The sequence below is a fragment of the Chlorocebus sabaeus genome, chromosome 12 (genome assembly GCF_047675955.1).
Source record: "Chlorocebus sabaeus isolate Y175 chromosome 12, mChlSab1.0.hap1, whole genome shotgun sequence".
Classification (NCBI taxonomy): Eukaryota; Metazoa; Chordata; class Mammalia; order Primates; family Cercopithecidae; genus Chlorocebus; species Chlorocebus sabaeus.
This window is the reverse complement of record NC_132915.1, coordinates 62,565,789-62,587,773: the sequence shown is the minus strand read 5'-3', so window position 1 is coordinate 62,587,773 and position 21,985 is coordinate 62,565,789. Positions and strand designations below refer to the sequence as shown.

At 42.0% G+C, this 21,985-nt stretch overlaps 1 protein-coding gene across 2 annotated transcripts in view; it reads right to left on the bottom strand.

The window, feature by feature from the left end:
- Window positions 1–1,134: 1,134 nt before the first annotated feature.
- UBE2R2 (ubiquitin conjugating enzyme E2 R2) overlaps window positions 1,135–21,985 on the bottom strand; it is a 111,517-nt gene continuing 90,666 nt past the window's right edge. The window contains exons 3-5 of one of the 2 annotated variants that reach the window (XM_007968988.3): window positions 18,094–18,191; window positions 6,993–7,127; window positions 1,135–1,841 (exon numbers count right to left, since the gene is read on the bottom strand). In XM_007968988.3, coding sequence (XP_007967179.1) covers window positions 1,622–1,841; window positions 6,993–7,127; window positions 18,094–18,191 — 453 coding nt within the window. In that variant the 3' untranslated portion in view covers window positions 1,135–1,621. The remainder of the gene's footprint in view (window positions 1,842–6,992; window positions 7,128–18,093; window positions 18,192–21,985) is intronic. The other variant, XM_007968989.3, reaches the window with a different exon arrangement.

The following is a 21,985-nucleotide window of genomic DNA, read 5'->3' as shown; positions in this document are numbered from 1 at the left end:
GAAGTAAGTGTCACCTACTCTGGCCATCCTAGGATCCCTCCTGCCCCTGTCCCTAATCTGCCCTTTGGTTCTGAGTTATGAACCAAAGGAGGAGCTGACACTAGTGCCCAGGGGTCTGAAATAGGACTATAGTCAGTCCTTGCTGCATTTGCCTTCTGTAATCTGATTTTACATTATAGCTGTTTCCTCCAAATAATGCCCTCTTATGATCTGATGCGCCCCCATAACAACCAAAAATTACCTTCAAGTTCTGAAGTCCCTGGATGGTGAAGGCTGCTGGATCTCAATATTGATTGAAGCAACACGATTGAGATCTGGAAAATCAAAAGCTGCAGCGAGTGCATCGCAGGAAGATCTAGCCTTATCTGGCCTAAAACCTGCCTGCAGTCAACTCTCTCAGCCCTGCCACAATTTCTATGCACAATTCTGCTTGCACTCCACAGCCTAAGTATGTTGAAAGGGGGAAAAAAAGTCCAGATCACATCCAATGAAGAAAGCGGTAACTCGTCTCACACACATCCAAGTTTCTCACTATCAGTATAAGCAGCTCGATGAAAACCAAAATCTTAACACATGCACCTAGGATTAATACTGAGTAATTTAAAGTGGCTACTTGAAAAAACCAAAACGTCATGGTAAGAGTGTATTTTTGATGGGAAGGCCATGCTGTTTCCTCTCCCAACAGTGGTCACCAGTAGTTTCAATTTTTTCCCCCCAGTAGTATCAACCAAACTTAGCATAGTGACTTTTAACTCTTTGTTCCCATCACTAAATCCACCCACACACACTCGTCCCAACTTCCCCACTTGCCCCACTCCCTGGGGGGAAAAATAACCCTGCCTTTAAAATAAATAGCAACCAAGTGCTCAGTTCTATGTAAAGTATGAATATTTATTTCAGGCTTTCAATCCCAATTGATTTCAAAAAACAAAGTCTGATTTCTCTCCTCAGAGCAGCTGAGGCCTCCATGTTACGATGGTTTCATGGAGATTGAAGGAGCACATTTCATCAGGCTTAGCAGAAAGTCCCTGACGCCCACCATGTCCCAGCCTTAGGAAGGGAAAGAAACAGAATTCACCACCATGGGGCTGAATGAATGCACACACACTAAATGAGCAGCTAAACCTTGGCAAATTTGCTTTTTTTTTTTTTTTTTCAAGTTTGTTTTGTGGGTTTAATTCCATTTTCTTTTGCTACCCAGTATATGCAGCGCTTGTGAGCTCCCAACAGGTTCCCAGCTTTAAACACATTCAACCTCTTGAAAGACTATTGAATTCTTCAAGAATCTAAAAACAGACCAAACGTGTTTTGCTGTGAACATTCTGTAGAGACGAAGTGAGGCGGGAGTTTGGGTTGATGTTTTTTTAAAAAAGAATCAATACAGTGATGGAAGGGTAAAGAATGCAAGAATTCAGACATTCTGTGGAGGGTTACTCTCTCTCCATTAAAGGTCCATAAAAAGGAGCAAACTGAGATCCATAAGGGGAGTCAGCAGGAGCTGTGTGTGTTTCCCCACCCGCTGTGAATAGGTTTTTGCTGAGGGGCCATGGCCAGGTCCCCACTTGCTCCCCTCCCTTTGGCCTGAGACGGCAGGGCAGTACAGGGGCACTGAAGGAGCACGTCACGACTCCTCATTCCCAGAATCATCATCATCATAACAGTCGGCATCTTCCTCCTCCTCATCTTCATCATCAATGTCGTCGTCATACAAGTCGTCGTAAAGCAAATCTGAGCTGTTGTCATTGGAAGGCACTTTAGTTTTGATGCAGTATTCCGCCAGGGTTGTGGGGACCTTCACTCCATCCTTTTCTGCTTCGGCCTTAGTGGCTGAAACTTGTTTCCTGAAGGGAGGGTGACAAGAAATGGTTTATGGTAAGTCATTGTTTTGAGACAGATTTATAATTGGCCTTAAATAATCAATATTACTTATGACTCAGCTCTCCAAACTTCAGTATCTGCCTGAAAGCATCTGACAGATACCCTGTACTACACCAAATGCTTTCAACCCATTGGGTACAATTTTGAAGTAAACTTTGACTTTTTAGGGGGGGAAATACACTGTTAACATCAAGGGAGTTTAAAGCAGTGGATCAGTTAATAGCCAGAATCACCTCGTCAGCTGGCTGTCCTCTGCTTCATATAAGGGCCAGTAGGTTGGCGACTAAGAATCAGAGCAGGCATTGACTTAGTGGGCGGAATGTTATGCTTTGTTGTTTGCAGGTGTGAAGCACAGGGATAACTACTAGAATAAGAAGAGATAATAGAAGGACTAATATCCTAGTTTACTGGGGATAGATCGTAAGATTCCGTATGCGAATAAAAAGTGGCACTCTGATTTAATGTGGGGTGGGGTGCTTAGGGGGTTGGCTAGAGTGTTAAGAGTTTTGGCCTAGTCACCTCACCACCAAACTCATGTGCCCCAACAATTCTTAATTATCCTCTTAATTTTCACTTATAGTAAAATTCAAATGCCTTACGCCAGATTCCAAAGTCTTGCACAACCCACTCTTCCCCACCTGAGACGGAGTCTCGCTCTGTCACCCGGACTGGAGTGTAGTGGCGTGATCTCAGCTCACTGCAACCTCAACCTCCCAAGGTTCAAGCAATTCTCCTGCCTCAGTGTCCCCAGTAGTTGGGATTACAGGCTCCCACCACACTTGGCTAAATTTTATACTTTTAGTAGGGACGGGATTTCACCATGTTGGCCAGGCTGGTCTCAAACTCCTGATCATGATCTGCCCAGCTCAGCCTCCCAAAGTACTGGGATTACAGGCATGAGCCACCGTACCCGGCCACACAACCCACTCTTATATTTTCTCCAGCCCTTCAACACATTCACCCTGGTCTTTTTTTGGTATCTCAGACACACCTTGTTGATTTTTCTGTCTGGACCAGTTGCTCTTCCCCTGCCCCACACATGCCTGGCTCCTTCTTGTCATTTGGAATGAAGGTCTCAGATATTAAGGCTTAAATATCACCTTAGAGAAGGCCTGGCCTCATGACCCAATTTAAAGCAGCCATCTAGTCATTCTTTCACATTATCCACTTAGCACTGTCTAGTATTTTTTGCTTGCTCACTCTTCTGTCTCCACATATTTCAATGTGAGCGTAAATGTCTTTCTTAGTCCCTTCTATTTCCCCAGTCAGTGCCTAGCACATAGCCTGGCACATAAGAGATGGTGCAATAAATACTGATTGTATGAATGAACAGAACAATAAATTGTTTCCTTCAACAATTATAAAAATTTGAGTCGACTAGACCACTCTTCCTGATCTTCCTAATGTCAATCTCTTAGCTGTGCTTGAAGCTTTTCTTCTGTTGCCTTGCTTTGCATACTGATGGTCCTGAGGCTTCTGGGCTTGTCTCCACACTCAGCATGCTCCCTGGGACATCATCTCTGTTCCCATAATTTTAACCACGACTCCCTTTATGCTGACATCTCTTGGCTTATATAAACAAATACCTTTAGGAAGCCTCTGTCCCGATGTTCCATATGCAGAGGTAGACTGCATATACATTTTCTACCTCTATGGCCAGTTTCTCCCATTTTATGTCTCTGAATAAATGAGCATCGCTTCTTAAAATAATGAATCTCACTCCAAAGACCTATTGCTTTACAACTTAAATATCTGTCCTGTCATTCCCATTACTACTGCCTCAGTTTAGTCCATGTTGGTCCCCTGGCCAATTGACTTTTTTTTGTTTGTTTTTTTTGAGACAGGGTCTCCCACTGTCACCCAGGCTGGAGGGCAGTGACGCAATCTCAGCTCATTGCAACCTCTGGATTCAGGGCTCAAGCAATCCTCCCACCTCAGACTCCCAACAGCTGGGATTACAGGTATAACCCACCATGCCTGGCTAATTTTTTTGTAAAGATGGGATTTTGCCACGTTGCCCAGGCTTGTCTCGAACTCCTGGGCTCAAACGATTTGCCTACCTTGGCCTCTCAAAGTGCTGGGATTACAGGCGTGAACTATTGTCTTTTTTTTTTTTTTTTTTTGAGACGGAGTCTTGCTCTGTTGCCCAGGCTGGAGTGCAGTGGCTCGATCTCAGCTCATTGCAACCTCTGGATTCAGGGCTCAAGCAATCCTCCCACCTCAGACTCCCGAGTAGCTGGGATTACAGGTATAAGCCACCATGCCTGGTTAATTTTTTTGTAAAGATAGGATTTTGCCACGTTGCCCAGGCTTGTCTCGAACTCCTGGGCTCAAACGATTTGCCTGCTTCGGCCTCCCAAAGTGCTGGGATTACAGGCATGAGCCATTGTCTTTTTTTTTTTTTGAGACGGAGTCTTGCTCTGTTGCCCAGGCTGGAGTGCAGTGGTGCGATCTCAGCTCACTGCAACCTCTGCCTCCCGGGTTCAAGTGATTCTCCTGCCTCAGCCTCTGAAGTAGCTGGGATTACAGGTGTGTGGCACTACTCCCGACTAACTTTTGTATTTTTTGGTAGAAACGGGGTTTCACCATGTTGCCCAGGTTGGTCTCGAACTCTTGACTTCAGGTGATCCACCCACCTCCAAAAGTGTTGCGATTACAGGTGTGAGCTACCATACCAGGCAACTGTCTTTTATCAGAACTCAAACAGCATCACCTCTTCCCTCCCAAAAATACTTATGTGGTATCCCATCCCTTCTTAGATTAAGAACCATACTCTTTTATCATGACTTCAATGTCTTTGAAGACCCTGGTGCCTCTCTCACTTAATTTTCTAGGATTTCCCACATCAGAATTTACACTCAAACATCTGTAATTCCCTTAACATGTCATGCTATTATACTCCTGTATTTTAGCAAACATGGGTGTTTTCCCTTTTTTCACCTGAAAAAGTATTGGTTATGAGGAATTCTCTCTGCTAGGAAATCTATTACATTATATATTTCTCCCAATGTATCTTGTTTAGGCTTCTATAGGTATAATACTACATGGTCATTTGTTTTCAAATGCTAATAAAGTGAGCTCCCTAAGGAGACAGGCTATGCCTTAGTGAGTACCTGACACAAAGCTGTTGCTGAGTGTCAGGTACTGTACTAGGTCATTAAGGCATAGATAGGATGAGATAAAGGGGCCCTTAAACAATTGAGAAACACATAGAAATACCTTGGGAATGTGTGTACAGAAGCTTTCCCATCTTTCCATCCTTAGGACACTCCCACACTCCTCTACACTTCTCTAGGATCTTACTATTTCTACTAATTATCTTCAATGTTTGGTACACATCAGTCACCTAGGTGAGATATATATACACACACACAGATGCCCAAACTCTGTCCTTGTAATCCCATAAAAGACAGTTATCGTTTAGGGACACTTTAAAAGTGATCCCAATGGGCAGAAAACTTAGAACTCCTGATCTTATATTACTTAGCAGTCACCTCATGTGCTTTCCCAGCATTGTTTTAACTTTTTTCATATCACATGGTCTCAAGCCCACTAGATTTTACTCTTATTTGTATAAACGCCAATGATTAGTAAAACCCTATGCACAGAGGAAGTTTTAACTGTATTTGGGGTCTCTATTTTAAAAAATAAAAATGTAATATCAAGGGGGGTTGAGGCCAGGCACGGTGGCTCACAGCTATAATCCCAGAGCTTTGGGAGGCTGAGGCAGGAGGATCACTTGAGGCCAGGAGTTCAAGATCAGGCTGGGCAACATAATAGCAAGACCTCGTCTCTACAAAAAATAATAATAGAAATTGGCTGGGTGTGGTGGTGCATGCCTATAGTCTGCCTATAGTCTTGGTTACTTGGGAGGCTGACGTGGGAGGACTGCCTGATCCCGGGAATTCGAAGTTACTGTGAGCTGTAATCACACCATTGCACTCCAGCCCAGGCAACAGAGTGAGACCATGTCTGTCTCTTTAATTCCAGCACTTTTGGAGGCTGAGGCAGGTAGATCATGAGGTCAGGAGTTTGAGACTAGCCTGGCCAACATGCTGAAACCCTGTCGCTACTAAAAATACAAAAATTAGCTGGGTAAGGTGGTGGGTGCCTACAATCCCAGCTACTCGGGAGGCTGAGGCAGGAGAATCGCTTGAACCCAGGAGGTGGAAGTTGAAGTGAGCCAAGATCATGCTACTGCACTCCCGCCTGGATGAGAGAGTAAGACTCCATCTCAAAAAAAAAAATAATAATAATTAGAAACAAATAAAAAGGAGGTGGAGGGTAGGGGAAGGGTAGGGTTTGTATTTATTGCAGATGTCTTGGGTACTATTATAAGAACCTGATGTCCTAAGAGATTAAAGGTTGAGCTTTTTTCCATTTTATACAGAGGAAAAAGTAAAAGACCCCAAAAATTATCTGATAAATGGTCCCATGAGTAGATTCCAAGTCCCCTGATTCTTATTCTAGGGCTCTGTTATACCATATATTAGTGTTGCTGATAATGTGGATTTCCAAAAGATCCTTGCTGCTATGGTCAATTTTTTTTTTTTTTCTCTTTTCTTTTGGAGACGGAGTCTTGCATTGTCGCCCAGCCTGGAATGCAGTGGTGTGATCTCAGCTCACTGCAACATTCAACTCCCGGGTTCAAGCAATTCTCCTGCCTCAGCCTCCTGAGTAGCTGGGATTACAGGTATGTACCACCACACCTGGCTAATTTTTGTATTTTTAGTAGAGATGGGGTTTCACCATGTTGGCCAGGCTGGTCTCAAACTCCTGACCTCAGGTGATCCGCCTGCCTCAGCCTCCCAAAGTGCTGGGATTACAACAGGTGTAAGCCACCGCGCCTGGCCAGAACCTAGAAGTTCTGGTTCCTAGAAAATCAGGTCTGCTACTGCATTATCTTATAGTGGCTGTTCTCTTGGTAAATAGCAAAGTTCATTAGGTTCAGGCAGAAACCTTCTCTTCCCACACTATAAATCTAATAGAGGAAAATTATCCTGGAATGGACAGGATATTTAAGTGTGATGTAAACCTTTAGTTCCAGAATATATTTTGGTTTTGTATAATGACTTAAGGTAATTTGAAAAAAAAAAAAAAAAAAAGCACCTTACCTAATAATTTCAGCATATTCTTTGTCTTTTCCTTTACTGTCTCTCCATTTCCTGAACATAACTGAAGCATCGACATTGGCTGGGGAGAAGGTGTTGGGCTCATTAAGCAGTGAGATTACACTTAATAGGATAGTCCTAGAAACAGGAAAAAAGGATCAGCTATGAATACCCATATTTACAGTATTTAAAAGTATTCTGCTTTTTAAGAAAGTACAATCAGATTTCAAATTCTCCCTCCCTTAAAATTTTTCTGATACAATTTAATTTGAGACCTTGGGGCAACAGAGACATCATACATTTTTTATTGATGGTTTTCATAAAAGGCATTTAAGAAAAATTTAAAAAATTTTTTTTCCAGTACTAAGAAACAAGCTGCTAACTGGTAGGCAAAGCAGAGGAAATCTGTGATTCTAGTATAAGGGTAATGCACAAAGCATAAAAATGAACTTGATAGAAGGCCCTGTTTCAACTGGTCCCATGTTCCAACCTGCAGAAAGTGGATGTCTTGGAAGCTTTCAAATACCGTTTATTTTAAAAATGACAAATTAAATGACATGGGAGAAAAAGCTTAAAATATTTAGTTTCAAGGCAATCTTGATGTGAGAGAGGGTAAAAATTATGCTATTTTATATAAACAGTTTTCTTTTGGCTTTTTTTTTTTTTTTTTTTTTTTTTTTGAGTTTCACTCTTGTTGGCCCAGGCTGGTGTGCAACGGTGTGATCTCAGCTCACTGCAACCTCCACATCCCAGGATCAAGCGATTCTCCTGCCTGCCTCAGGTTCCCGAGTAGCTGGGATTACAGATATGTGCCTCCATGCCCAGCTAATTTTGTATTTTGAGTAGAGACAGGGTTTCTCCATGTTGGTCAGGCTGGTCTTGAACTCCCGACCTCAAGTGATCCGCCCTCCTCGGCCTCCCAAAGTGCTGCGATTACAGGCTTGAGCCACCACGCCCGGCCCTGGTTTTGTTTTGTTTTGTTTTTGACAGGGTCTCTGTGGCCCAGGTTGGAGTGCAGTGGTGCCATCTCAGCTCACTGTAACCTCTGCCTCCTGGGTTCAAGTGATTCTCCTGTCTCAGCCTCCTGAGTAGCTGGGATTACAGGCATGTACTACCACACCTGGCTAATTTTTGTATTTTTAGTAGGGACGGGGTTTCGCCATGTTGGCCAGGCTGGTCATGAACTCCTGGCCTTAAGGGATCTGCTTGCCTTGGCCTCCCAGAGTGCTGGGATTACAGGTGTGAGCCACTGCGCCCGGCCCTATATAACCAGTTTTTATTGTGGCCTCTTAACTTGAAAGACAGTGCTACATACAAATGTATTTTTTCCATACTTGGAAGGAAGACAAAGTAATGCAGGAGAATGGAGGAAAAGCAAAATCCTTCAAACGGAAGAACTAGAGTCTCTGAATAACAGAGATTCTATCTTTATTCAAAAGTATTTACTCTGTACCTACGGTTTGCCAGAGGCACCAAGTGAGATGTTGGATGTACAATGGTGAGCAAGTTAGATGCCATCCCTGGTTTCCCATGGCTTACAAATTCCAGTGGGTGTTTTCATCCCAATTTTCGGCCAATTTTCATCCACAGATAAAAATTAGACATTCCAAATAATCAGGGAATAAAGTTTATGTTAGAAAGCATAATAGGGGCCAGGTGCGGTGGCTCACACCTGTAATCCCAGCACTTTGGGAGGCTGAGGCAGGCAGGTCATGAGGTCAGGAGTTCGAGACCATCCTGGCCAACATGGTGAAACCCCATCTCTACTAAAAATATAAAAATTAGCCAGGCATGGTGGCAGGCGCCTATAATCCCAGCTATTGGGGTGGCTAAGGCAGGCAAGAGAATCACTTGGACCCAGGAGGCGGAGGCTGCAGTGAGCCGAGATCGCACCACTGTACTCCAGCCTGGGCAACAGAGCAAGACTCCATCTCAAAAATAAATAAATAAATAAAAGCATAATAGGCTCCAAAACTGTTCCAAATTACTCCTAGGCTTTTTCCCCCTAAAAACTACATGCATTAGGAGAAAATGGAAGGAAAAAAGAAATTTCTCTCTTCTCACTGATGAAAGGTTAGAGATTGTGTTGTTGCAAAATATCCTTTTGCTCTGGGCCCCAAGCAAAAAATAAAGAGAGGAAACCAGGCACTTAGATGTTTGATTTGATGAAAACTTTTCCTTAAAAAGGTAAAGAATTTCTGTTGTATGATTTATATAAGATTATGACAAAGGCATTTTCAAAGAAAACATTTCTATCTAGTTAAAATCCATTGATTGCACATGCTCCTTTCTGTTAGGTTAAGGATGACTCCTTGGCCTTCCTCCCTCAAGAGCTTTCTGGATTTCTTCAGTAATTACATTAAAAAGAGTCAGAGAAGGCTGGGCATGGTGGCTCATGCCTGTAACCCCAGCACTTTGGGAGGCCGAGGCAGGTGGATCACAAGGTAAGGAGATCGAGACCATCCTGGCTAACACGGTGTAACCCCATCTCTACTAAAAATACAAAATATTAGCTGGGCGTGGTGGTACATGCCTGTAGTTCCAGCTATTGAGGAGGCTGAGGCAGGAGCATTGCTTGAACCCGGGAGGCGGAGCTTGCAGTGAGCTGAGATGGCGCCACTCCACTCCAGCCTGGGCGACACAGCGAGACTCTTGTCTCAAAAAAAAAAGTCAAACTCATCGAGACGGAAAATGAATGGACATCTTAGAAGTGCAGGAAAAATACGGTAGAACTTTACATAAAGGTTTCTCCAAAAGAAAACATAAAATCTATTAGGAAGATAAAAAGGATAAGGACGAAGTATGTTATAAACAGGTAGTTGGCCAGGCTGTTCTCAAACTCCTGGGCTCAAGCAATATTCCTGCCTTGGACTCCTTAAGTACTGGGATTTCAGGTGTGAGCCACTGCTCCTGGTTAGAAAAACAGTGTTTTATAATTTTTATTTATTTATTTTTGAGACGGGGTTTCGCTCGTCACCCAGGCTGGAGTGCAATGGTTGGATCTTGGCTCACTGCAACCTCTGCCTCCTGGGTTCAAGTGATTCTCCTGCCTTAGCCTCCCGAGTAGCTGGGATTACAGGCACGTGCCACCACGGTCGGCTAATGTTTTACATTTTTAGTAGAGATGGGGTTTCACCATGTTGGCCAGGGTGGTCTCGAACTTCTGACCTTGGGTTATCCACCTGCCTCGGCCTCCCAAATTGTGGGATTACAGGCATGAGTCACCTTGCCCGGCCAGAAAAATAGTTTTAATTATCTAGATCAGTACTGTGTACTAACAACTTTCGATGATGATGATAATGTATAACCTATGCTGTGCAATATAGTAGCCAGTAGCCACATGCAGCTACTGAGCACTTTGAAATGTATCCTGCACAAATGAGGAAGTGACTTCTAATATATACTTATTTATTTAAAGAGGGTCTCACTATGTTGCCCTGGCTGGAATACAGAGGCTATTTATAGGCGTGATCATAGCACACTACAGCCTCAAACTCCTGGGCTGAAGGGATACTCCTGCCTCAGCCTCCCAAGTAGCTGGGACTACAGGTGCATGCCACTGTGCCTGGCTAGTATTTAATTTTAATTCAAATGTAAAAAGCCACATGTAGTTAGAAGCTACCACAATGGACAACACAGATGTAGATGAATCCTATTACCTGAATTAAGAAAAAATTTTCCCACAAGTAGTTTCCCCAAGTTGGTTTTCTTACATCTTGTATATTAAGACAGTGTATATGTTGGGAAACAAATTTTTAAATGGTAAATCATCCATATCTAACAAAATGAGAAATTCTAATTCCACGTCCTCCTAAGTTAAAAACCAGGATGTTTTAAGATGCACTGAGTAATACAGCAGACTAATATAGTGGTAACTGTCAACCCAGTAAGTTTTCTTCTATCTGAAGAGCAGAATCTTTTTCTTTTTCATATGGGGAATAATTTCCTTCTCCTACTATTGTGCCACACCTCCCATACAAACAACCTCCTACCCACAGCAGTAGACATAAGACCAAGCAAGTGCTGCAAGGATTCCATCCCTCGTTATGGTGATGCATTTGAGGTATGCATGTGACCTAACCTGGGCCAATCAGAAGCCTGGTGGGAACTATTCTTGATTAGATGGAGAACTGTGAGAATAAGGAAAGCTGAGAGAATTGGTCTCAGGCAGATGGATGGATGTGAACTGGAAAAAACTAAACTTCTGAGATAATACTGTTGGAATACACAAAACTGAATTTGAATTTAAGAACTATTTCAGGCCAGGTGCGGTGGCTCACACCTGTAACCCCAGTACTTTGGGAGGCTGAGGCAGGCGGATCACCTGAGGTTGGGAGTTCGAGACCAGCCTGACCAACCAACATGGTGAAACCCCGTCTTTACTAAAAATACAAAATCAGCCAGGTAAGTTGGCACATGCCTGTAATCCCAGCTACCTGGGAGGCTGAGGCAGGAGAATTGCCTGAACCCGGGAGGCGGAGGCTGCAGTGAGCCAAGATTGTGCCATTGCACTCCAGCCTGGGCAACAAGAGCGAAACTCTGTCTTTAAAAAAAAAAAAAAAAACTATTTCAACTGCTAGCTCATTTTTTTGTTTAAAAAAATGAGTTTAAGTGTTTAAAATCCTTATTCATTTACTGTATTTTCTCAGGAGAAACAAGAGGTTGGACTAGCAAAATAGACCCTGAGGGTTCATCATCCCCAGACTCTCGGTTCCTATAAAGAGTAACTGTACTACCCTTTGCTTCCCCCGCACCCCACAAGAACACACTGGTGCACTACCCCTTCTCTACTCCACATCTGGAGGAACAGATCTGATCTCAGTCCAGCAGAATACATGTTTAACATTTATTATAACAAAGAATAGGCCTAGAGGGAATTTGGGATAAGAATGAGGGCCAGAGAGTTCTTATTATCTGTGGTTCATTACACAATTCCCACCACCACCATTCAAGGAGTTAGGGATACTCCCAGAAAAAAATGTGCTCCTTCTGCCCCTCTTTATGCCACAGCCAGGGAATAAGATAGGTCTTTTCAGGATAGAGGATCTAGGCCAAAAGAGAAAAATGCTAAGAAGAGAAAGGAAACACAGAAAAAAAGGACAGGCAAAAGCACCTCACTTTACAGTCTTCAGGTTCATATTTCAGATCCTTATGCCTGCTTCAGTATCTTTGGTCAGAGGTTATTTAGCTATCTTTTTTTGACTAAAACGTAAGTTTGTAAACAATAAAAACCCTCAAAGAAAATGAATACCAACACATCATATATTATATTACAGACTAGCCAACAGCAAATCAATTGTGAAGCAAAACTCCATCTCAAAAAAAAAAAGAAAAAGAAAAAACCCTAAGCTTACTTCACTCCATAATCATGGGCAAGCATGCATGTATGCACATGTGCACACACACACATGTACACGCAGGTTGATTTACATATTGAGTTTTATAGACCCAGCATAATGTGATGACAGTTGATGTATGAAGTCCAGTTCTCTGGAGCCAAACCTAAATCCTGCATATTGTTACTACCACCCTTACTGACTGTGGGTTCTACCGTGACCTTTCTAGTTGTCAGGGGTCCTTAAAATCTCTCATTTCCGCTCTATCAAACGATGGGCCAGTAACTGCAGATGACTAGTTAAAGCTCAGTCCTCATTACATGTTTCAATATGGGGGAAGGATTTAAAGAGGACATCATGACAAAGAAGCCTGTGATGACAGGGAAAAGAGGGCAACTGATGGTAAAATATAGTAGCTTAATGGGTTTACATTATTAGGAAGTTTCTCTTTAGGCTGCTAAAGCAACCAACAACAAATACAACACCTTCTTCTGTGCAGTGCTGGACTGATATATCCCTGAGAATGCAAGGTAGGAATAAAAGTACAGTTTTTAAATGCCCAAATTATGTATCATTTGCAGAGAATGGAATTGGCAAGTTGAGGGCAGTGGGACCCCATGCGTAAAAACCAAGGAAGCAAATAAATAAAACCACACTGTTCCAGAATTGGGCTTAAAAGAGCTTTAGGAACAGCATGGTTATGCCTGTTTCCCCTGACCCTGCCTACTTTGGCACCCAATGCTAGGGGTGCTGTCTCTGGCTCTCTGTTCTTAAGACCAGACAGAAAAATATCCTACCCCACTTCTGAGACAGACTCTTTTATACCAAACAACAGCCTCTCTTGATTGGGTTTATAAATTTGGTTTCATGCTGTATTTTTGAAAGTGAAAAAGAAAACATTATGTATGCCTCTTTCAACATAAAGCAAATCCACACCAAAACCACTTCACTATCCCAGAGCCTATAGCAGATATGACAGGTAGTTCTGGGGATGGTGTCTCAGAGAAAGCAGCTGTGAACTCTATAGCAAAGTCTGAGGGCTTTGCTACTCCCACTCCCACCCTACCCTATCCCCAAAGCTCCCACATCATTCTAGACAAATCATGTATTAAGGTACATTTTGTTTCCTCCATCAGGAAGAGGCATGATGCTGTGAACTTCTAATCAAAGACATGTGGCAACTCTCAACTCCACTCTTGCTGACAAATGCCAAAACTTTCCACTTCAGGAAGAAACCCTCCCCACCACCTCCAGCCCCACCAATTTAATCCTGGGCCTCTGGGAGGAGGAGGCCTGTGGAGGTTTGCTTTCAAAAGAAGTATGCTGGCTGTCCCAAGAGGTAGCAAGCTACTGAGACTTTAGTGAACACTAGTTGGCTGATTCTCTGCATCCCTAAAATTCTTCCTTTTCAGGTTGGCTAACTCACTACTCACCAGATCTGATAATACAGACTGACTCAGGCTCTTGAAGGTAACTAGAGTCCCTTACTCTTCTTCAAGTTACAGAAGTGCTCCATTTGCCACTTTATGTTATAAATATTGTCCACTGAGGTGCTGAACAACAGTCTTGAGTACACGTGGTTATGGAGAAGAAAACCAAAACGTGAATATGGAATCACTTTCAGATGCCAGTGAGAGGCAGCAGACAAGACTCCAAAGCAGGATAAGATGAACCCTATGCCATCACCACTGCTGTCTTACTACAGCCACCCATAAACTGGACATGGAGCCCAGAACCCTTAGACAGTTGCTGGCCCTAGATAATTTAGCAGCAGAGGTACAAGAGGAAAAATAGTAGCCCATTTTCACTACATCTTGTATCTTCCCTCTTAATATTTCAGTGCCATAAATGACCTGTCAGAAAATATAATAGTGTACTACTTTAAAACCCCCCTTGTCTCACAATGAAGTGAACACAGAAGCAAAAGGGATAAGGAAAAGTATTCCACATCTGCTCATTGGGTAGTGCTTTCCTGATTTCCGCTCAGAGTTCTGAGCACCACCAGGTATTCCAGACAGATGAGGTTCCAAAAAGTGTACAAAACATCCCACAGCCCCTGAAAACACCAATAAGATCAAAATGTTGAAGGACTACCCAATGATTACATAGAACTAAGTGATAAAAAGTCTAAGAAGATAAACAATTTCCAACGCAAATACCTTGTAGAGCTGCGTGTGAAGATGTTAGGTGTAATTCCAAATAATTAGTTGTAGTCGGGAAGCTTCTAAACAAAGCAGCATAAAGCCAGGGAAAACAATCTTGATTTTGAGTTTGGGGAATGTCCCTAAATTGCGGCTCAGGTGGCCTGGGGACTCAAGAATGAGAAAAAAATGATGCTAGTACCTCTAAAGTAACAAAGGCAGTTTCAGATGGGCAGGTAAGTATAAAAGGAATCCTTTGCCTCCAAAAGACTGGGTTACATGAGAAGTAGGCCTATGTTAAAACAAAAAAATGTTCATAATATTTTAAGCTGAGATAAGGCAAATGACATCATTTGCGTGTAAATGCAAGAGAAGTAAAGGATAAAAATCCTGAATTCCCGTGGGCGGTAGCAATACATTATCCAGACAGGCAGCATAAAAATGCAATGAGGAAAATCTTGTTTGGGGCTTTGTATTTGAGGAAAGGGGAAGCCTGTTTTCTCAAATAGGGAGGGGGTGTAAGCATTTGATTCAACATTCAACCATCAAAACCAAGAATCACCAGTATCGTAGCTACCACTTCCTCTAATCTAGGGTTACTACTAGTCCTGAAAATCCATGCACCAGAATCATTATTATCAAAGGAAAACTGGGGATTTTTTTGGGTGCAATTTTTTCAACAAATCATCCAAAACATCTTTAAAAACCTTTTATACACATTGTCTAATTATAATGTCAAAATAATGTGCTACAGTTACTTCTGAAGACATAGCACCCTCAAATATGCTCTTGAGTAATATAGAATACATAAAACACAGATTTTTTTTTTTTTTTGAGATGGAGTTTCACTCTTGTTGCCCAGGCTGGAGTGCAGTGGCACAATCTTGGCTCACTACAACCTCCGCCTCCCAGGTTCAAGCAATTCTCCTGCCTCAGCCTCCTGAGTAACTGGGATTACAGGCATGCACCACCACGCCCGGCTACTTTTGTATTTTTAGTAGAGACAGGGTTTCTCCATGTTGGTCAGGCTGTTCTCTAACTCCCGATCTCAGGTGATCTGCCCACCTCGGCCTCCCAAAGTGCTGGGATTACAGGCATGAGTCACCGCGCCCAGCCTAAAACTCAGAATTTTTAATACTAATTTAAAATTGAGTCTATTGAGATAATTCATGTATACATAATTTGCTATGTAGGATACTTTTCCCCTCAAAAAAAGAGTGTATTCTCAATTAAAGAGTATCTCAAAAACAGTTCAAAGCAATTATTTTAGTTATTTTCCTGTATTTAACACCCAAGATAAATTATGTACTACTTGAACTGGTTATGATACAGGCATCTAGTAATTATGTCTCCCTGTAGCAAAATGAAATAAACATGAGGAACTAAGAAATGTGCTTCTCTTCTAATAGATAGCAAATGACTGCTTCACATCAGACCCAAAAAATTCCTTGAAAATAATAGCTGCAACCCAAGCCAGACCGGTAATATCCACCATTCTAGTAGGTTTACATGCGTTATTCACTTAAATTTTATCAACAACCTACTGAGGTAGGTATTATTCTTGTATAGATAAGAGATTCAGAAGGCTGGGTGTAGTGTGAGCATCTGTAATCCCAACACTTTGGGAGGCTGAGACAGGGGGATCACTTGAGTCCATGAGTTTGAGACTAGCCTGGGCAACATGGTAAGACCCCATCTTTACAAAAAAATTTTTTTAATTAGTCCAAGTGCTCTGGGGCACACCTATAATCTGAGCATTTTGGAATGCCAAGTGGATTGCTTGAGCCCGGCAGTTTGAGACCAGCCTGGGAAACCAAGCAAAATTCCATCTCTCTACAAAAAAAATACAAAATATTGACCAGGCACCATGATGCACACTTGTGGTCCCAGCTACCTGAGAGACTAAGGTGGAAGGATCGCTCAAGCCCGGGAGGTTGAGGCTGCGCTGAGCCGTGACCGCGCCGCTGCATGCCAGCCTGGGCGACAGAGCAAGATCCTGTCTTTAAAAAAAAAAAAAAGAAATATAAGAAAAAAAAATTCAGAGGGATGATGGTTGTCAAGGTGAGATGTAACACATTTATTTGAATTTAAAAAGAAAGTAACATTTTTTCTGTCTTAAAAAATATATTGGTAAGATGTGCTGAAATCTTTAATATATCTATTTTCTCAACTCTTTATCAACAGTCATTTGATACATCTTGAAGGGCTTCTTTTACAAGTCAGGAAGCTTCCAATTCTTCACTTTTGATAAACCTGGAGATTCTTATCAAGTTACTAGTTTTTGTATCAGTAAAAATGTTTAACAAATGATTGAATAAACCAATAAAGGGAGAAGAATAGATAAATCCATGCAGAAGAATTCAAAATAATTTATATAGATACCTTGGCTTCACGGAGGTATAGCCACCCTCTCCTTAGTTGTAGGCTATGCATATGACTTCCTTCCAAGGAGTACAGAATGAAAAGTTCAGGAGAGAGCAACTTTATAGTGGAGAAAAGCTAAACACATTATCTCAGGCAACTGATGAAAGGTATCCATCCCATCAGGAAGGATAAGCCACACTGATAGTAAGTACTTCAGATATGACATAATGAAAATGGCACATTACTTCTCTGGTCTTTCTTCCCCAAACCTATAACCCTAGACTAATCATGAGAAAACACATAAGAAAAATCTCAACTGGGGAACATTGTACAAAATACCTGATCAGTACCCCCCAAAACTGTCATCAAAAACGAGAAAATTTACAGTCAAGAGTTGCTTAATAGCTAGGTATGGTGGCATACACCTATAGTCACAGCTACTTGGAAGGCTGAGGTGAAAGGCTCACTTGAGCCCAGGAGGTACAGGCTGCAGTGACCTGTGATCGCACCACTGCACACCAGTCTGGGTGACAGGGCAAGACACTGTCTTAAATATGAGAGACGGAGAAAGAGAGAGAAAGAGAGAGAGACAGAGAGACAGAGACAGAGAGAGAGGAGTTGCCTATGGAGACATGACTATTAAATATAATGTGATGAGCAAGGCACAGTGGCTCATGCCTATAATCCCAGCACTTTGGGAGGTCAAGTAGGGAGGACTGCTTGAGGCCAGGAGTTTGAGACCAGCTGGGCAACTTAGTAAGACCCCATCTCTAAAAAAATTTAAATACATATACGTATACACATACATATATACATATATATTTATACATATGAAAGATTTTGGAGCAAAACAACGACAGGTAAAAACCAAGGAAATGAGAAAGGGTATGAACTTCGGTTAGTAAAAATGAATTAACATTATTTATTAACTGCAACCAATGAACGATACTAATGTTAGATGGTAATAAAGAACCAAAGTAGAACTAGGATAAGGTAAGAGTAGGGATTCAGGCTTGAATATCTATTCCTAAGTGAACATAGGGAAATGAGAATCATATATATTATGGTTTAGTAAATACAGCTCTTCAAAATGATGCATACATATTTCTTAAAGCTCTAGCTGAAGACAAAACAACTGAATATAAGAAAGATGATTTTTTACATGTTAAAAGACAATACGTAATTTTATTTTACTAGGGGCAAACACAATAAGGAGATTAAGAATAACTCCAAAACCAGATTCTTCCTTATGTAACACCTTACCTCACATTCTGAGTAGGATTCCACCTTTCAGAAGGCAGTTCTCCACTCTGTGGGTCATCTACAGGCGGATGAAGAATCGAAATGCATACATCTCCATTCTACGAGACACAAACATTACATTCAGTAAATACTCAAAAAGTGATGTACAAAAAGGGACATTGGTTCTAAAGTTTCTTTTATTCCTAGAAACTGTTTTTCCATCAAAGGAGAAAACAATTCTGCTTTTTATGTTCAACATCAAAGATAAATAATAATTAAGCATTTTTAAAATATAATATTTATTTTGACCAATCTCCAAGGTTTATTTTCTAGTGAGAAGACTTACTATTCCTATAGTACAATCCTGATAAAAAATTGACTGGGGCTGGGTGCGGTGTCTCACGCCTGTAATCCTACCACTTTGGGAGGCCAAGGTGGGTGGATTACCTGAGGTCAGGAGTTTGAGACCAGCATGGCGAAACCCGTCTCTACTAAAAATACAAAAATTGGCTGGGTGTGGTGGCTCACACCTGTAATCCCAGCACTTTGGGAGGCCAAGGTGGGCGGATCATGAGGTCAGGGCTTCAAGACCAGCCTGACCAACATGGTGAAACCCCATCTCTACTAAAAATACAAAAATTAGCCGGGTGTGGTTGTGCACCCCTGTAATCCCAGCTATTCATGAGGCTGAGGCAGGAGAATTGCTTGAACCCGGGAGGCGGAGCTTGCAGTGATCCGAGATAGTGCTCCAGCCTGGGCAACACAATGAGACTCCATCTTTAAAAAAAAAAGACAAACATAATAAATCAATATTCAGTTGTCTTAGAAGCAACCAAATAGATATCCCTTTGTTTTCAGATATATCTGTGCACCTAGAGTACATAAAAAGGAAGAAAAAAATCTAACCTTGCTTAGTATCTACTCAGATAGATGCTATATAATGGCTTATATAAACCAAAAATATGCCTCACGGCAAATGTTAACATCCTCAAGATATGGTTAGAATGACTTCCAACTATGGCTATTATATTTTGCTTCATAAATTTATACAACTTAATCCACAAGTACATTTAGGTTAATTCATACACATAGGGATTGCCTACCATATGCAATACAGAACACAATTCAATAGAAAAGACAAAGTTGGGTAAAATATAGTGACTTATCTCTTGGGACTTAGCCTAACATGGAAGGTAAGATTTATTTATTTATTTAATTTCTTTCTGTTTTTAGAGATGGGAGTCTCACTATGCTACCTAGGCTGTAGTGCAGCGATTATGCATAAGCACAATCACGGTGCACTGCAGCCACTAACTCCTGGCCTCAAGTGATCCTCCCACCTCAGTAGTCCCAAAGCTGGGACTCGAGGGTGTGTTACTACACATGACTTAAGATTTACATTTTTAAAAAACTGGAGGTATAAGTACATAAAGTACAAAAATCTTACATATACAACCCAAATTTAGACACATAGAAACTATACGAATATATATGTAACCATTATCAATATAAAACATTTTAAAAATAAAATTAATACAAATTATAATATTCTAAAACACTGCCTTATGGTTAGATACCATAAGGCATGTAAAAAGTTACTACAGAAAAAAGGAGAGAGAGGCCGGGCACGGTGGCTCACACCTGCAATACCAGCACTTTGGGAGGCCAAGGTGGGCAGATCACAAGGTCAGGAGTTCGAGACCAGCCTGACCAATATGATGAAAAAACCCCGTCTCTACTAAAAATACAAAAATTAGCTGGGTGTGGTGGCACCTGTAATCCTAGCTACTCAGGAGGCTGAGGCAGGAGAAGAATCCCTTGAACCCGGGAGGCAGAGGTTGCAGGGAGCCGAGATCGCGCCACTACACTCCAGCCTGGGCGGCAGAGCGAGACTCTGTCTCAAAAAAAAAAAACCAAAAACAAAAATAAAAAGAAGAGAGCCGGGCGTGGTGGCTCACACCTGTAATCTCAGCACTTTGGGAAGCCACGGCGGGTGGATCACCTGTCAGGAGTTCAAGATCAGCCTGACCAACATGGAGAAACCCCATCTCTACAAAAAATACAAAATTAGCCAGGCGTGGCAGTGCATGCCTGTAATCCCAGCTACTCGGGAGGCTGAGGCAGGAGAATCACTTGAACCTGGGAGGTGGAGGTTGCGGTGAGCCGAGATTGTGCCATCGCACTCCAGTTTGGGCAACAAGAGCAAAATTCCATCTCAAAAAATAAAAAAGAAAAGAGAAACTTGGTATATTTGGGCAGTGAATGCATGGGAGGTGGGGTGGAAGATAAAAGGCTTTGTCGTTGAGGAAGCTTTGAGATGAGCTTTCCTTTAACAGTAACAATTTAAACAACCTATGGGAAATGTAGAAATGAGTTTTTCTGGCCAGGTGCGGTGGCTCACACCTGCAATATCAGCACTTTGGGAGGCGGAGGTGGGCAAATCACCTAAGGTCAGGAGTTCGAGACCAGCCTGGCCAATATGATGAAACTCCGTCTCTACTAAAAATACAAAAACTAATCGGGCGTGGTGGCATGCACCTGTAATCAGGAGGCTGAGACAGGAGAATCGCTTGAACCCGGGAGGCGGAGGTTGCAGTGAGCTGAGATGGCGCCATTGCACTCCAGCCTGGACAATGAAAGCGAAACTCCGTCTTAAAAAAAAAAAAAAAAAAAAAAAAAAGAGTTTTTCTGGAAAAATAAGCCAACATATAAATAGTAGAATAAAATTTGCTTGGGTACTTGTATTTGTTTTCTATTGCTACTGTAATAAAATACCATAAACTTGGTGCAAACATCACAAACTTATAATTTTACATTTCTGTAGGTCAAAGTCTATCATGTCTCTCACAGGACTAAAATCAATGTGTTGACAGCACTGCATTCCCTTCTAGAGGCTCTAAGAGAAGTCCCTTTCCTTGCTCTTTCTAGCTACTAAATGCCAATCTTTTCCCTTGGACTTCCCTCTTCTATTTTCAAAGCAATGTCAATATCTCATTTTTCTGGGCCCTTCGTCTAAAGTCACATCTCCTCTAACTAATTTTATGCCTCCCTCTTCCACTATTAAGGACTCTTGTGATTACATTGGGCTCCCCTGGATAATCCAGAATAATCTCCCTATTTTAAGGTCAGCTGATTAACAACTTTAACCTCTCTTTGACATAGAACCTAAAATTCATAGGTTCCAGAGATTAGCATGTGAACATTTTGGGGGAACCATTATTCTACCTACCTCAGCCTTGTTTTGATGAAGAATAGAGCATAAAAATTAGGCCACAGGGTCGGGTGCAGTGGCTTACACCTGTAATTCCAGCACTTTGGGAGGCCGAGGCAGGCAGATCATGAGGTCAGGAGATCGAGACCACCCTAGCTAACACGGTGAAACCCCGTCTCTACTAAAAATACAAAAATTAGCTGGGCGTGGTGGCGGGCACCTGTAGTCCCAGCTACTCAGGAGGCTGAGGCAGGAAAATGGCGTGAACACGGAAGGCAGAGCTTGCAGCGAGCTGAGATCGCGCCACTGCACTCCAGCCTGGGCGACAGAGCGAGACTCTGTCTCAAAAAAAAAAAAAAAAAATTAGGCCACAGAAGTATGTTACTTGGTTCAGAGCATAATACATGTTTAAAAAACAAAAAAACACAACCTTCTTAGTAGTGGAATGAACTGAACAGATTTGCATTTTGAAATGACGTATTATTAGAAAATAGGCATCCAAATTGACACAGACAATGGATTTGACAAAACCTAACACTCTTTCACGATAAAAACAATCAGAAAGCTATGACTAGATGGGAATTATCTTAACATGATAAAGGGCATTTATTAAAAACCCACAGCTGCCAGGCGCTGTGGCTCACGCCTGTAATCCCAGGACTTTGGAAGACCGAGGCAGGCAGATCACCAGGTCAGGAGATC